The sequence below is a fragment of the Ictidomys tridecemlineatus genome, chromosome 5 (genome assembly GCF_052094955.1).
Source record: "Ictidomys tridecemlineatus isolate mIctTri1 chromosome 5, mIctTri1.hap1, whole genome shotgun sequence".
Classification (NCBI taxonomy): Eukaryota; Metazoa; Chordata; class Mammalia; order Rodentia; family Sciuridae; genus Ictidomys; species Ictidomys tridecemlineatus.
Window position 1 is genome coordinate 61,810,229 of NC_135481.1, and position 13,014 is coordinate 61,823,242.

The following is a 13,014-nucleotide window of genomic DNA, read 5'->3' on the forward strand; positions in this document are numbered from 1 at the left end:
TACCAAGAGTGCTATATAGATTTAATGCAATTCCTATTAAAAATCCAATAGCATCCTTTATAGAAGTAGAAAGGCAACCATGAAATTCATTTGGAAAAATAAGAGGCCCAGAATAGCCAAAGCAATCCTTAGTGAGAAAAGTGAAGCAGGAGACAACAATACCAGACCTGAAATTACACCACAGGCTATAGTAACAAAAATAGCATGGTATTGGCATAAAAACAGACATGAAGACCAATGGAACAGAAGAGACGACACAGAGCCATACCCACATAAATACAGTAACCGCATACTAGACAAAGGCACCAAAAACATACATTGGAGAAAAGATAGCCTTTTTAACAAATGATGCTGGGAAAAGTGGAAATCCATACATAGTAGAATGAAATTTAACCTCTATCTCTCAGCCTACACAAAACTCAAAGTGTATCAAAGACCAAAAGCCCTGTAGAAGGCTTTTGTTTGCTTAGGAACCACCTTCCTCAACAAGACTCCTAAAGTACAACAAGTAAAAACAAGAATCAATAAATTGAATGTCATCAAACTAAAAAGTTTCTTCACAGCAATAGAAACAAGAACATGAAGAGAGAGCCTACAGAATAGGAGAAAATCTTTGCCACCTACACCTCCAAACATTAATCTCCAGGATATATAAAGAATTCAAAGAATTTAACACCAAAAAAACAAATAACCCAAACAATAGATGGTCACCAAAACTAAGCAGACACTTTACAGAAGAAAAACTATGTGAATAATATATGAAAAATTGTTCAACCTCTCTAGCAATTGGAAAAATGCAAATTAAAACTGCACTGAGATTCCATCTCACTATAGTCAGAATGACAATTATCAAGAATACAAGTAACAACAAAAGTTTGAGAATGTGGGGGAGAAGGTATACTCATATTGCTTGTGGAAATGCAAATTAGTCCAACCACTCTAGAAAGCAGTATGGAGATTCCTCAGAAAACTTGGAATGGAACCACCATTTGATCCAGCTATCCACTCCTAGGTTTATACCTAAAGGACTAAAAATCAGCATACTACAATGATCTAGCCACATCAATGTTTATAGCAACTCAATTCACAGTAGAACCAACCTACATGTCCTTTGACAGATGAATAAATAAAGAAAATGTGTTATATATACACATGGGCATATTACTCGGCCATAAAAAAAAAAAGAATAACTTTCTGACTTTTGCTAGTAAATTGCTGGATCTGGGGACTATCATGCTAAATGAAATAAGCCAATCCCTAAAAAACAAAGTTCAGATTTTTCTCTGATATGTGGAGACTAACCAAAATAAGTGGGGGAGGGTGTGAATTAGAAAGTAATTGGTTTAGACAAAGAGGAATGAAGAAAAGGGAGGGGGTAAGAATAGGAAAGACACTGGAAGGAATCTGATTTAATTTTCCTGTGTACATATATAAATACACCACAGTGAATCTCCACATCATACAACCACAAGACTGGGATACCTGATTAGAATAAGATGTACTCCATATTTGTTTAAAATCATCAGAATATACTCTACTGTCATGTATAACTAAAAAATAATAATAATAAAAATTAAAAATAAATGTGCATCAAAATTAATCTATTTTCTGAGGGTAGATTTCTAGAAGGGAAATTACTGAATCAGTGGATATGAAAATGTTGAAGATTTGGCTTTATTTTTAAGGAACATCGTATTTGGGTTGTTAAAGAAATAATGATACATCATCAGAGCACATCTTTGTTGATTGTATAGCAACCCACATTCATATAATCTCTGCAAAATTACTATGGTTAACTGAACGTAATCTTTTATTTTAAGTACTAGGATGCACCTTTTCTTTCTGTCTCCTATTCCCTAGGACTGAAATCAGGAAATCTGAGCCCATCATAAGTGGTGTCAGACAAGTATTCACCCCATCTTGTTTAAGACTGCTTGCTTACCCCATTGTTAACAATATTTATATTTCCTTTTTTTCTATCAGATGGAATGGGGCGAGTCCTTGCTCAAGATGTATATGCAAAAGACAACCTACCCCCCTTCCCAGCATCGGTAAAAGATGGCTATGCTGTCCGAGGTAAATGTTTTTGTTTACTTGAGTTCATCATATTCATGCTGTATTTTTTTTTCTTTTCATTTTTTTTGTCTCAGCCCAGGCACCCAATTACTGTTATGTGTATTTCCCCTGTGATTGTTAGAATAACTTAAATTCACAGATAATCATGCTTATCTACAATTATAAATTTTATGGCACAATCATAATTAAAACTTTTCAATGAAAATATGATAGTTAAAAGACAACTCTTATTTACAAATAATATATAATGATCAAATAAAAACACAGTTACTATAATTTATTTATTGACCCCTACACATGCCAGACAGAAATTAGTCTTTGTCTAGTGTTCTAAATATTCTCTGTTGAAAATATCTATACAGTCTCAGGAAAGTGAGCCAATTCTCAACATAGGCATTAAGTGAGACAGTCTGTTCTCTTGCTTCAAACTCAAACATTAGTAAAGGGCTTCATGTAAAGCAAGTATGAGGGAAACCTTTCTCTGAAAGATGCCATATTTCAAAGCTCTGGAGCCCCAGATGGTACTAGCAGCCATGCCCTCAGAGTTGCCTGAGATTGCATAAAGCTTAAAAGCAAAAACTAAATAGCACATGCCTACCCAAAATCCAATCTAAGAACCCAAAATGAAAATAAACTAAATTGCTTAGAAACTATTATTGGATTTTTTTTGTTTTTGTTTTGTTTTTCCATATACAGCATGATATTTTGAAATATGTATACATTGTACAGTGGTTCAATTGAGCTAGTCAACATATGCATTACCTTATTATTTGTGATAAAAACACTTAAAATCTACTCAGCAACTTCAAAATAACAATACATCATCATTACATTATTAATTGTTGATTCAAGTCTTATAACAAAGAAAACTAAAAAATTTCTTAATTTATCAGCATTGTTGAAAAGTCCAATCATTTATTTATTTTTAACTAAAATATAAAAAGTATACATATTGTTGGAGTACCATGTAATGTTTCAGTACATGTATATATTTTATAATACTTCAATTAGGTTAAACATGTCTATTTCCTCATAGGCCAATTCCTTTTTAATGTCAGTTAAATATGTATCTTCTCTTACTTGCTTTTTGTTTTTTTTTTAACCACATCTAGCCTTAAAGTAAATTTTTTCTTGTAATTAGATGTATTCATTAATCTCCTTCATGTTCTATTAGTATTTCTTAGCAGTAACTTTTTATATTGGAAGGCAGTGTAGCAAATGGTTAAGGCTATGTATGGGCTTTGCCCAAAGTCAGACTTGGGGTTCTAATACTAGAATCATCTATGTAACTTTAACAAAGTCACAAAATTTTTAAGCCTTGATTTTCTCATTTGTAAAATAGTGATAATTATAATAACACTTATTCTGACGAGTTGTTTTGAGGATTAAATAAGACCATAGAAAACCTTATAAAATGCCTGGCACACACAAACAAAAAAAGAACTCAATAATTTTTTAAATGTTTAGTAGTAATAACTATTATCACTATTATTATTATTATTATGTTTTCTTAAAAAATCTCTGAAACAAAGGATATTTATCTGAATTGTTACTCTCATAGTCTGTGTAAATAAGATAGTGGGAAGATTGGTTTTTATATTTTAATTTCCCCTAGTGTACTTTTTCCCAAAAAATCTATCTTGAATTTGCCTCATTTAGCTTGATATCACTAGATCAGACTACTTCTGAAACTGAGAAAGCCAAAATAAATAACTTCTAATGGCTTTTGTATTTTTTTCCTTTCAAATCAATTCCTTCTGTAGTATTTGAGAATGAATACTGTCCAGAAAGAAAATTATTTTATTTTTCCCATAGTTTTATTGATTATTCTTATTTCTTATTCCCCATCTAAATTCAGTTTTGATCTTATAATTTGTGGCCATATAGTATTACTATAAAATGACAATTTTTACTTACAGAGTAAAACAACTACAACAGATTAAATACTAGAGAAATATACAGTCGAAGAGTGAGAAATAAATTATTTATGCAGTATTGTTCTCAAAGACAATGTTATTCTGTAATTTTTAACTGAGGTAACTAAAAGCAACTCAATAAAAAAGAAACCATTTCACTTACCTTTTTTGTTACACAAAACTTAACTCAGATGAGCCATAAAAGAGCCTTTTTGTTACTATAGAATCCATTATTTTTTATATAAAGTTACTATTCAGTATCTTCTTTATTCTTTTGTTTTGGAATAGTGTTATTTTTAGTTATTTCCCCAAAAAGAAAATTTTCAAATGACATTTCACAGTATAAAAAGTCCAAGATATTATCTAACATGCAACTGATTCACATTCTTTCTCACAAAATTTTCCTAGTTCTCTAAGATATGAACTTATAACAAAGACATAACATATAACATGATTATTGTGGATTTGGTTAAATCTCAAAGTAAGTATGCTTATTATACATTATAATTGAAGCATCAATAGTCTTTGGTGGACAAAAAGACATGTTTTTTTAACAAAGCTGAATTTTTCAGTGTATATTTTGTCTCTAATTCAGGAAGATAAACTCTATTAGTAATTAAGATTTTCATTTAAAAGGTAACTGTATTTATTAGTCTCTTCACTGACATACTATCACCCCAGGCAGTGTTTTAGTCCAAAAAAAAATAAATCCTTGAGGCAATTGTTATGGCTCTCTACCACTTTCTACTTTGTGTACCTCCTTCTCTCCACCTCTGTCTTCCTTTACTCAGTTCCTTTCTCCCCACTTCCTTTATTCTCCCTTTTTTCTTCCCCTTTGCCTTTGCCTTAGGCCTTCCAGTAATAACCAGTGGCACTCGTGAGCATTGCTAACCCTCTAGGTGTAAGAGGTTGCTAACTTGCTCTGGAGCACTAAGCATTAGCCAGTATCCTTCAGAAACATGTGGGATAAAACTCCAAAGCAGTTGGAGGATCACTTGCTTTAAGGTATGTGGGTTGAACAGTCAAGACAGTAATAAAGTGACTAAGGAAATTTAAAAAAAAAAAAGATTTTTTAAAAACAGAAAGAATAGAATGTCAGGAATGCAGAAATCAAGTGATAATGATATAAGTAACAGGAAGATCTACTAAACCTAAAACCATATTCAGGAAGGAGAGAATCTGAAAGATAAAAATAGGAAAAAAAAGAAAATGAAAGTGGCATATTAAGAATTAGAATCACTATAATATTTTTATTCTTCATGTTTTTGAAATTTTATTTCTTCCTTAACACTGATCACACTGATCATCCTCTTGATGCATTTATACCCACTAGTATCAATGTGGGTACCTATCGTCTCACAGTTTCTTCCTAGATATTAATAAAGGCAAAAATACCTCTGAATCTCAAGTTTAAATTTATTCAAAAAGTTTAAGTTGAAAGATTTATCCCTTCAGAACTTGTGTTGGCATCATTTAGAGAAAGGGACTATTTTAATAACCCAGGAATTATTATGAAAACCATGTATAACATACAATCCTGAAAGAATATATTAAGAGAAATTCTTGCCATCTGAGTAAATTTTTAATTTCTCTTTTCTTTTTTACATTCTGGTTTAAAATACTTTAATCAGAAATCAAAAAGAACATTATGAAACAACCCATTATCTTACTGCTTGGCTATTATTAACAGTTTATGTGTTTAACTGAAATCCATTATGCTAAAGTACACTAAAATTCAATATGAACAGTCCACAACCATTCTGATTTAGAATCAGTTCTTATTCTTGCAGTAATGTTCATGTCTCAGGGTTTCTATTCTATTTGAATAATCTTCCACCTCATCTGGTTTTTCAACCCATTTGGTAGCCTGTTATTACCTTCCACTGTAGAATACTCAGATGCAAAAGAGGAATATTATTTATGTGATGAATAACTTGGAATAATTAATTTTAGTTATTTCTAGAGAGTTTAAGATACTATATTTGAGGAAATAAATACCTTCTTTCCCAATAGTAACAATAAACAGGCATTTCCCCTGGAAAAGAATACCAAATATCTCTCTCTTATCCTACTCCCAGCTCCCACTTGTCCATAAGAAAAGACAGTACAATTAAAACTCCAAACAATTTCCCCAATTTAGTTTCCCACGTAATTGCTATTTTGACCCTTTCACCCCAATGTTGTTACCTTCTTTTTTCACATTCCCTGCCCCAACTCTTCCTGTAATCTTGATTTTAGTATATACTTAAATGCTGTTACCCTGTGTCTATCATACAGTTGTAGTTTCACAATCAGAGCAGATGAATTGTTAACACTTCTGCCTTCTTCCTCTGTGAAAAATATTTTCTAGGCTCTCTGAAAGTTATGTTATTTATAGAGGCCTTCAGTTTATTCAGTCCTAACATAGAAATGATGAAATTCTTTATTATTGAAAATAAATGAATAACTATACAGTATTTCAAGAGGCTTAAGGAGAGATTATATATGGTGCTGGAAAAAGAAATAAAGAATAAATCTATGGCAAATGCTTTGAAGATGGCTATTTTCTATACAGTGCCACAATGAATAGTTATCTCCTAGAATCAATTTTATGTCAAATGATATAAATTCTTCAAATAAATATGTGAACAAAAGTAAAAGTGTTGCCAGGTACAGTGGCTCATGTCTGTATTCCCAGCAGCTTGTGAGGCTAAGGCAGGAAGATCACAAGTTCAAAGCCAGCCTCAGCAATTTAGTGAGGCCCTAAGAAACTTAGTGAGATCCTGTCTCTAAATAAAATATAAAAAGGTCTGGGGATGTGGCTTAGTGAATAAATACCCCTGAGTTCATCCCAGCTACAAAAAAAAAAAAAAAAAAAAAAAAAAAAAAAAAAGGATAAGTGTTTTCTGGACATGAAAAAAGGAAGAGGAAGAGAGCAATTTCAAGATCTAACTTTAAGCTTTATACATTATTTATATAATGCATGTACTATTAGAGTTTGATTTATGTTGCTTTTATTTCTTCCTTTAAATTAAATTCTAAAGTTACAAAGCAGAAAAGAAAACTTATTAGCAGTTATGTCAGAATTAGGAGGAAAAGGAGTTTACAGAAATCCTTGGAATCTACCTATCTTTTATTTTTTTTTTAGTTGCTGATGGACCTTTATTTTATTTATTTTTATGTGGTGCTGAGGATCAAACCCAGTGCCCTCACACATGCTAGGCAAACACTCTACCACTGTGCTATAACCCCAGCCCCATCTATCTTTTCTGATAGCATACAGTGGTTAGTTTTGTTTTTTCAAGCTTTAGGTTCATGTGCCACCAAACCTCCACTTCTGTTCCTTCCCCCCTTAGCTTATAGAATTCATCTTGGAAAATAGAAGCTTTTTAAAAAAGTATTTTAACATATTTTAAAATCAGCTATCATCAAGTTAAATAGGTTGATCATTTTTTCTGTGTCTGTAAGAAAATAGTGACGCTTATTGTTCATGTAAAATAAGGTCTTTTGTGGTTCACTAATTTTTATTGTTTTGGGTTTTTTTTTAGTTAGACCTTTTTTGTATTCAATTGATTTTGTATTTCTCTGCCCCTCAAAAAGGGAAGTCTAAGGACCAGCATCACCTTCTTAATCCCAGACCTTACTGACCAGAATCGGTATTTTAACAAGTTCCCCAGATGATTTGGATGAACATTAAAGTTTAGGAAACATGGTTAAAGGGAAATGATAAAAATAACTCCTGTTGGGAACAAGAACTTTCTATGTTGTTGGTTGACTGAACCTTCCTTAGCCAGCAATATAGAGATACATTTACCACTGGAAAACAAACTATTATTGTAAACTACTATTGCTTGCATCTTTCTAAAAAGAGTTTTTGGTTTGGTTTGGTTTGTTTCAGTTTGGTGGGGTTTTTTAAAATATTTTTTAGTTGTCAACAGCCCTTTATTTTATTTACTTATATGCGGTGCTGAGAATCAAACCCAGGGCCTCACACATGCTACCACTGAGCCACAATCCCAGCCCAGGTTTGGTGGGTTTTTGTTGTTGTTGTTTTGTTTGGGGATTTTTGGTGCTAGTGATTTAACCCAGGGGCACTTTACCTCTGAGCTACACCCCAGTCCTTTTTCTTTTTTAATTTGTGACAGGCTCTCCCTAAGTTTCTTAGGGCCTCGCTAAATTTCTGAGACTGCCTCGAATTTGCAATCCTCCTGCCTCAGTCTCTCAAGTCACTGGGATTAAGGCATATACTATCATGCCAGGCCTCTAAAAAGATTTTTAAGAACCCTGCTTACTATTTATTGAACATTTACACTGTGACTGAAAATTTATTTAACATCTATTGTATGACAAAATCTAGGGATTCCCCTGAAATGAGTAAGCAAATAACTGCAAATACATTTTTGAAGCCATACTTAGAATTATTTTGGAATACCTGGGGAAGTAGGTGACTTAAGGGGAGGGTAATTAGATAAAACTTTATAAAGAAGGTGCCACTTGAGTTGAATCTTAAAAGCTAAGAGGTCTTTAATCAAGAAATACTGATAAGGCCTGGCATAGTGACACACGCCTGTAATCCCAGCAGCTCAGGAGACAGGCGAGGCAGAGGATCACAAATTCAAAGCCAGCCTCAGCAAAAGCAAGGCACTAAGCAACCCAGTGAGACCTTGTGTCTAAATAAAATAAAAAATAGGGCTGGGGATGTGGCTCAGTGTTCAAGTGCTCCTGAATTCAATCCCCCGTACCGCCACCCAAAAGAAGGAAACACAAGGAAAGGATACTGCAAGAAGTAGAAATAGTCTGTCATGGAGCTGAAATATGAGTCATCTTGGTACTCAAGGAACTATAGTACTAGAAGGTAAGAATGCCTAGAGTAAACAGTATAAATTAACCATAGGCTTCTAAACATAATGCTCTCTGTACATAATCGTGGAGCATCTCCCTCTCCCTCATATACACACTCCTTACCTACTTAGTTATTATTCATCCTTCATACTCAAATCAGATATCATTTTGTCAGGGTGGCTTTCCCTGATCCTCCAGGGTAGCTCAGGTACTTTTATTGTATACTCTGATAAAACCATTTTTTCCCCTTTGGAATGGGAAAAAATGAATGTGATTATTTGATTCATACCTATTTCCCCCACAAAATCAGTGACTTTAATTAAGAGTTCTGTTACATTATAAGCCAGTAGTATATACCTATGCAAACACACACACACTAATTTATATATATATATATATATACACACACAAAAAAAAAATAACAAGTTTCATGAAACATTAACCATTCTTACCAGATGATGAGATCTTTTTTTATTTTTTTTTTTTATTTTTTTGAAGCAGGGTCTTGCTTTGTTGCCCAGGCTGGTGTCAAACTTCTGGGCTCATGTGTTTCTTTTGCTTCACCCTCTAGAGTAGCTGGGACTATGGGCATTGCCAACATGCTCAGCCTATGAGATATATTTTTTATGTTTTTTAATTAGAAAAATATAGTACTAGAAGGTAAGAATGCCTAGAGTATACAGTATAAATTGATTTTATTGCCCACCTTCATTTGTGACCCAGAATTTGGAAAACCTTGTAACAGACTGGAACTACATTAAAATAGAAATATAATATCTGATTTTACTCTACATTATTCCCAGACCTTGGTATGACATGGAATAGCAGACAGTAGAAATTTACTGAATAAATAAGAGGATTGAGTAAGCAATAAAAGGTGTTACTTTTATAGTATGATTATCCTCATTTTTATCAACAATAAAACTGAAGGTTTAGTAATTTTGCTGAAAGTCCTAAAGCCAATGGCAGAATCATGATTCAGTTTCAGTTTTGTTTTAATCTAAAAACATACTAATTCCTCTTGGCTAAGAAGTAAAAAGAGAAAATATCTAGCTATTTGGAGGGTAGCAAACTGATAATTATTTCTCTACTAGAGAAACAATTAAAAATAAATTTATTCACACTGGAGGTACAGTTAGTGTGGAATTCTGGAAGATAAATGACAGGTTAATTATTTTCCATAAGAAAAATCATAATTTGCTTTAAAATACTGCAAAAATAAGTGGAGAATAGGTTAAACAACATTGGAAAGATGTGATTAATTGTTAAAGAAGTGACTTCTTATCACTATTTTAAATAATTTATGTTTAAAAATTATTTTTTAAAAATAGAAATCATGAAAATGACACAATAAAGCTAGCATCATAGGCCAGGCACAAGGCACATTCCTATAATCCCAGTAGCTTGGGAAGCTGAGACAGAAGGATCGCAAGTTCAAAGCCAGCCTCAACAAAACCAGCCTCAGCAAAAAGCAAGGCACTAAGCAACTTAATGAGACCCTGTCTCTAAATCAGATACAAAATAGGTCTGGGGATGTGGCTCAGTGGTCAAGTACCCCTGAGTTAATAATCCCTGGTACCAAAGGAAAAAAAAGTAGCATCACTCTTATAATATAATAATGAGCACCTAAAACATAACAGGATTTCAAGAAAATACAAGAATGTTAACTTTTATCCCTATCCCCATCAAGTTAACCAAAGTTATCTGTATAAAACCCTTATTTTGTATAGTATTTTATTTAAAACTTTAGAAAAAATTCCACTTTATAGTTATAAGAACAAACAATGTCATGTTTTTAAGACAAATTGCCTTATTATCTATCAGTGTTATTGCAAATACAATTAAAATATTCATATATAAGGTGTTATGTTTTCTATATATGTATCCCAAACTCTTGCTACACAAAGATGACGTAGAGGTAAGGTCATGATCATAAAACTCATTAGATTGGCACTTCCTTGCCAGTAGTATTGGTCTGAAGCCCAAATGATATGTCAGTAAAACCCTTCTGAGTTTTCCAGGAATATTTTTTCATCCAACCACTACTAAACTGTATGTAGCAAGGAGAAAAAGATTGGGTGAGAAGATTTTTCCACCCAATTCTGGAAATGTCTTTTCCAATTTTCCAATTTAAAAATAAATAGCCAGGGTTGGGAGTGTTGGTCAGTATTAGAATGTTTGCTAGCATGAGCAAAGCTCAGGGTTTACTCCCCAGCACTACAATAAATAAATAAATAAATGTGCAGTTGAAAATGTGATGCAGTACCACCTATGTATTCTGGTTCAGAAGTAACATAATTTCTGATGCATAATTTTTAAAAATACTGTGCTAAGAATTAAGAGCTGAATGTTATTATTACATCTACCACTGACCAGAATTTATTTTAGGTAGTTAAATCTTTTCTGTCTGAATTCCTTCATTTTGTAAGTGATTTCCTTCAGCTGTAGAATGAAGAAAGGAATATATATTCATCCTACTTCACTTGGTTATTATGAAGACAAGAATAGTAGATAAATAATAAATTATAACAGACACTTGTTTGGCAGTATGTATAAACATGGCTGTATAATCAACGTGATCCTGCAATCTGTACATGGGGGAATAATAAGAATTCATATCCCATTTGAAACAAATGTATGATATATGATATGTCAAGATCAATGTAATGCTTTGAGCAACCAATAAATTTCTGATGTTTAAAATAAAAATGAAAATAAACTTATAGAAAGATGGAAAAGTATGATGTTAAGTGTTAAGATATCCATTAGTATGCACATACCTATCATAAATACATGCACATGGATAAGGTGGTATTCAGGACTGCCCCTCAAGCATTTTCCAGTCCTGTGATTGATTCTTTATTTAGAATAATAAGCTACAAGAATCTCCTATTGGAAAACCACAAGTATGGAAATTGAGGTGACAGGAAGAATCTCCTGTGACACCAAGAAAAGACACAAGTAGGACCACTTCTATTGGTATTTGGGAGTTGAAGACTTAAAAAAATCAAACCAGTAAGAACAAAGCCATTATCTAGTCTAGGAAATCAGAAATATTTCCCACTTTACTGAAATTTTATCACATAATGTGAGTGAAATTTTAGAATCCCAAATCTAGGTTATTGTTCCTTGGTATAGGTCCATACTGATGTTTATTTTTCTGTTCCATCTCTTAGCTGCTGATGGCCCAGGAGATCGTTTCATCATTGGGGAATCCCAAGCTGGTGAACAGGTAAGATTTATAGACCTGAAAAACACTTGTGATTTCAGCTTTATGAGTTTGGGGGCTCTAATTCTAAACTCCTATGAGCATTGTGAAAGATCTTAGAGAAGTATTACTCAAAAGACTATCAAAGAGTTGAAAGAATGGTAACTTGGAAAACCAAAATGAGTCTCTCTTAGAGAATCCTCATTTACTAATATATGGCGTAATTTTGATATATCCCCCAGAGACTGTTCCTCAAGCATTTTCTAGCCCTGTTATTGAGTGATTCTTTCTTCCTGTAAAAATACTGATTTTTCTGGTTAGAACTGGATCTCTTCAATGCATGGATGCTATAATAAGGAAACTAGGGTCACTATCTTTCTGTGTATTTCCTTAACCTCTCCTATTGTTGATACATATGAAAGTGCATGTTAAGCCAAGGAAGAAATAGTTTTTGCAAACTGCCACCTTTTTAAAAAATATGTCTGTATATTTTTTTCCATTTGTATTTTTATACAGCGCTTATGAGTGCTTTATATTAGTGGTTGAGTATCCTAGCCTAGGAGGAGGAAGCTAAGTAGTCTATTGCTAAGCCACAACCCCAGCTAAGCCTGGTACTATAGTTATAAGACCTTTGACATGTTGCACACAGCTGACTATAGTCCCTATGACCATTTTGCAAATAAAAGAATAGCTAGGCTTGATTCTTTTTTATAAATGACTTACCTTGTGACTCTCAATTTATTTTACTTCTTAGTACCTATTTCCATCACCAGTGGACATCTAAAGAGATCATTTTTATAATAAGTCCACAGAGCAGGAATTATTCAAGGAATACTCGCCCAATCTTTAGTTAAATCCATCCATCATTTATCAAGGACACTATGTGTGTGTATACCTGCTGCTAGGTTCTGGAGATAAGAATACATTAATACATAATTGCTACTCTTATTATGAATAGACCATATACAACTAAATGTAAGAGAATATATTAAG

General features: G+C 32.9%; 1 protein-coding gene across 28 annotated transcripts in view; it reads left to right on the forward strand.

The window, feature by feature from the left end:
* The window catches only part of Gphn (gephyrin), a 595,586-nt gene that overhangs the window by 499,883 nt on the left and 82,689 nt on the right, over nucleotides 1-13,014 (forward strand). For all 28 annotated transcript variants that reach the window (XM_040276071.2, XM_078050082.1, XM_040276074.2 and 25 more), the window contains 2 exons: nucleotides 1,984-2,076; nucleotides 11,990-12,045. In XM_040276071.2, the coding sequence (XP_040132005.1) occupies nucleotides 1,984-2,076; nucleotides 11,990-12,045 (149 nt within the window). The remainder of the gene's footprint in view (nucleotides 1-1,983; nucleotides 2,077-11,989; nucleotides 12,046-13,014) is intronic.